General features: G+C 30.9%; 1 protein-coding gene across 1 annotated transcript; it reads right to left on the reverse strand.

Moving 5' to 3' along the window:
- Positions 1 to 3,692: 3,692 nt before the first annotated feature.
- On the reverse strand, positions 3,693 to 4,124 carry LOC122302557. Its single transcript, XM_043113865.1, has one exon. It carries the CDS (start codon positions 4,122 to 4,124, stop codon positions 3,693 to 3,695), a length of 432 nt encoding a protein of 143 aa, XP_042969799.1.
- Between the last annotated feature and the right edge of the window lie 978 nt (positions 4,125 to 5,102).

The raw sequence follows: 5,102 nt of genomic DNA on the forward strand, positions 1-5,102 counted from the left end.
GTATATAATATAAAATATAAACAAAATATGAAATAACAATAAATATAAAAAAACTAAGGGTAAAAGAGAAGCAAACTCAGTATGTTAACGAGGTTCGGCCCCACTGCCTAAGTCCTCGCCTCAAGCTACCTCTTGAGAATTTTCAAATTCACTATTCAACCTCTTTCAGGTGGAGATAGAAACCTATTACACCTTTGAACAACACTGCTATAAAGGATCCGTGTAGAACACCCTCTACACTTGCAATCACCTTACACGTGGTAATTCAACTAATCCCCGTGTAGAATACTCTCTACACGCACAAGGGTTATACACACCCTTTTTCTGATACAAGAGCTGATAGTGGGTAGGTTATCAGAAAATACTCCTCAATGAGTGAAATAAGAATAATACAGCGCAAACTATATCTCTCAAAATGAACAAGGATTAAGGCTCAATGCTTAGAGAAGAGAGAATGAAAGTTTTGAATGAATGTTGTAGGCTCTTGATGTTGTGAATGTGAAGCTCTCAAATGATCTATTTATAGGCATATGAGACTTCATATTCAAATTTAAAAAGATTCATATATTAAAGACAACATCATTCACTTTTTCAAAAAAATCAAACCTAATCTTTTACTTTTGGCATATGACAAAAGGAGCACATTTTCATTTTTAAAAAATTCAAACCTAATCTTTTACTTTTTGCATATGATAAAAGGAGTACACTTTCCTTTTCAAAAAATTCAAATCTAATCTTTTACTTTTTGTATATGACAAAAGGAGCACACTTTACTTTTCAAAATTTTCAAACAAAATCATCTACCTTTTGTATATGTCTAAAAAAGCATCGATCACTTTTGAAAATATTCAAATAAAATATACACATGTGAAAGATGACAATCAATCATCTTTAATATTTTTAAAGTTCAACCCTTTAATCAAGGCATGTACATGTAAAAGATGACAATCAATCATTTTTAATATTTTTAAAGTTCAACCCTTTAATCAAGGCATGCACATGTAAAAGATGAAAATCAATCATTTTTCAAAATTTTCAAATTTAATTTTCAAAAATATTCATACACATGTGAAAAATATATTTTAATGCTTTATGATAAAATATTAATTTTGAGCATTAATCCTAATTTCGAATTTTGAAGAGATTTACAATATTACTCTATAACTTTAATGTAAACTTGTTCCCTTCTTGCTCATGCTTATTTCTTTGATGTACTTGACTCTATTGTGTAGACAACTTGAGCTTGAGACTTTTTTATTTTTTGAATTCATTTGTTATCATTAAAATTCATGTGTAGATATATAATTATATAAAACTTAAAATTTTGAATTTAACAACAATTATATGAATATTCTACGTACTTTAAAACATTAATAGATAGAAGGAAAGTACTTAATTTCTTAAGACATATTTTTACCTGAAATTAAGACATATTTTTACCTTTTTATGATTGGGTTGGATTTCTTAAAGCATATTTTCACATTCTCACAAAATTCACTGGGAACAACCCACTTATATCACATTCTCACCATTTTGTTTGGTGGCGGCTAGTTTTTAACTTTTTATGATTTGATCTGTCTATAATTCATTACGATTTTTTTTTTCAAAGACACAATATTAATTTAATTGGTTGATACCAATTTGAACGGACATCATGAATATTATATTGATCTGAACAGTAATATAATAATATATATTGCGATCTATCACTTCAATGATTTATGCCTTAACCTAGACGACCATCAGCCAAAAAACTTGACTTTTCTTCTCCAAAATTGGGATCACTAAAAGCAAAGACCATATGGTCGGTATTCCATGATTTAGGATGTGGAATTCTAAAAGCAAAGCCCGCAAGATTCTATTTATAGAAAAAAAAAAAAAAGGTATCGACTAATTAATCATGCACAAAAATAAATTTTTAAAATTAATTATTAATAATTTTTTTGTTATTATAAATTAATCACAAAAATTCATTTTTATTATTATATATAAGCACATACAACATTTTCAACGCATAAATAGTTGCGTCAAATAGATATTTTATAAGATTAATTATTAAATAGTTACGTATATAGATGGCATGATTTTCTTACCTTATCACATCATGATCTCATTTCATTGAAAAGCCACAAATATTTAGTGATATGACATTTTAAAAGTACTATGTATTCGTATTTTAAAATACTTAATTGCACGTCGAATTCATACTTGAACACCATCCATACTTGTATGGACTAAAGAGTCTTTTTTCGTTTTTTTTTTTAAGGTACAGGCAGTTTGGCACACCAAACCGTTAACCAATTGCTTAGGTGGACTGTTTTGACGGATGCCAGTTTTATAATAAAAAAAGAAAAAAGAAAATGAGGGAAAACACGAATAGAAATAAGAAGATGACATCAGCATTTTGATGGGTTGGTTTGAAGATTCGTTACTGTTGGTCAATGAATTGTTTATTGGGTAGTGATTGCGTTGTGTTCTTGCGTGAGATCTGCAGGTTTTTTTAGTTCTTGTTGATCTTTTTTCTTTTATTGGATTTTGCATCTGTTGAGATATCTTTTACGGAGGCCAAATTCATGACTCTATTTTCGGGTTTTTTTCGAACAATTAAAGGGAATTATGGAAAAAATATTTTGAGCTTGGCATGGGTTTTCTATTTCCAAATTTAAAATCATGGAAATTTTGAAAGAAAAGGGTATAGTACTCAGATTTAAAATCTCGTTTTTATTTCAAGAAAGAGACGAAGCCAAAAATAGAAAAAGTAAAGACAGAGAAGCAGAGAGAGAGATACCTGTACGAAGACCTTTCACTTTGTAGCGCCATTTGCAGGAGAATTGAGCTGAGAGAGAGAGAGAGGGAACGCGAATGGAGGAGAATAGGAAGAAACGGTTCTTCCTTACCACTTGAAAGAAGAGTTTTTTTTTTTTATTAAAATAAGATTAGACTCTAATTTTTATTAATTAATTAATAACTCTAATCTCACTTTTGATAGAGTAATACCTAAGTAATTACAATTCGTAGACTCTAGAATCCATTTCAAAATTTTCACCCTTATTTTCGCATTGCTTGATTAATTCTACACATTCAAAATAATTTATTTTGCATGAAAACAAGAGTGGATTTTGCCATCTTTTGATCAAGCATGATAAGGGTAAGGATAATTTTGAAACATCTTTAAACTTTTTTTTTTTTTTTAAGATATCAATTCACTAATAAATACTTCTTTAACCATTAAAAGTTTTTTTAAAAAAAAAAAAAAAAACTCAATATCGGTGGATTTGGGGGCCCAATTCATCGGTCCTACAGTATTTTCCTTATGAAATACATCACTTAATTAATGGACCTGACATTGATACAGCAAAGATATCATCAAGCTGCATTAAAATGGTTGTATCTTGCTGTATATTTGTTTATGCTGCAAATTTAAAAACTCATCATAACTATGTCTTAGGAGTAAGAATTAGATCAGAAGAAATTCTCCTAATATAACTAATTGAGAATAAGCACGCATCAAACATGGCTATATTTGGACGTCAAGATTACCTTAACTTATTTCAAAATAATTATTGATAACACGTATTCATCATTAATTATTCTAGTTATTAGTTAATTAGCTTTGCCTAGCACTTCGACACGGAGAAAGCTACCAATTAAACCTCCACACAGAAACAACATACATGGTTAGACATAATTAATTAAACCCAGATCGATAAGAACCTCTTAGCTATCTCTATTGCTTGAATGAAGGCCACCCCAGAAGCTATGAGTACACTAAAAAAAACAAGTGCTACCATCCCAAAAGCCAAACCTGGCCTAGTATTCATCAAATAATTTTGCAGCAACCCTAATGCTTCAGAAATATCCTCGTTGTAACGCGAGAAATATTGCTTCTCCCACTCCATCCAGTTCAAAGGTGGCTCGTAATTCGTCTCTGAGATCTTCATCTCCCTAATCCGCAACCGGAGCGCAATCATGTTCTCGTCCACCAGCCTGCCCCAGTGATCTCGTCCGCTTGTTCCTCCGCTTGCTGCCGCAGTATTTAGGTTAACGCGCCTTCTGCGGCGTGGCGATGTGGAAGAAAATGGCCGGCAATGGAGCGTAGGGATTGAAAGTTTGGTTGCTTCCATTGATGAATGAGTAACTAAGGACGCCAATCAAAGCTTAGAACTAAGAAGCTGTGAAGCAAAATTCTATGGGACTAGGGATGTTTTTATAGGGAAGATCGAGACGACGTACGCGTACAACTGTGTTGGGCATATAGTTAACGTCTTGAGATCACGAAAGTCCACCTGTTTTGCTCGGTTTGATTTTTGTTTGTTTCTGGATCTCTACGTCACTAAACTTCGAGAAATAGAAAGAAAGCGAATCATACTGTATGTGTCTATGAAATCTATATGAGAGGACATCATGAATAACTGTATATGATAATTAAAATTTGATAACTTCAGGCCAAATGATCTGCATTTAGACTTAGGTTTTTATTGACGGTAATTTTGGAAGTGCCGCGTCCAAATTAAAAGTGCGAAATAAAGTCCATTAATAGAATCAAAGTGGCCGTTAGGTATGAGTCAATATCTGACAATAAGAAAAATGATTTGTACAAGTTTCAAACAGAAAAATCTCGCGTAATACTTTATAAAAAAGTAGATTTCATCTTGAGAAATTGTAAAAAATTTATTTTTTATTAATAAGACCTACTTTTTTTAAAAAAACTTAAACAATTTGTCTATTTGAAACATGCACATAACATTATTCATTAAAAAGTGCGAAATAAATTCCATTAATAGAATCAAAGTAGGCCGTTAGGTATGAATTGATATCTTATAAGAGAAATGATTTGTACAAGTTTCAAATAAATAAGTTTCTACGTTGTAAAAAAATAGCTAGATCTCATCTTGAGAAATTGTAAAAAATCTATTTTTTTATTATTATTAACGAGACTCACTTTTTTATAACAAACTTGACCTAGATTTGTTTATTTAGAACTTACACCGAACATTACTCGTCTGAAAATATATCAGACTTACAAGCTACTATGTATCATGCCGCGCCATGCATTAGCAATATTATTTACTTTTTAAAGTTGAGAGGCCTATTGTTAATTT

The sequence above is a fragment of the Carya illinoinensis genome, chromosome 3 (genome assembly GCF_018687715.1).
Source record: "Carya illinoinensis cultivar Pawnee chromosome 3, C.illinoinensisPawnee_v1, whole genome shotgun sequence".
NCBI lineage: Eukaryota > Viridiplantae > Streptophyta > Magnoliopsida > Fagales > Juglandaceae > Carya > Carya illinoinensis.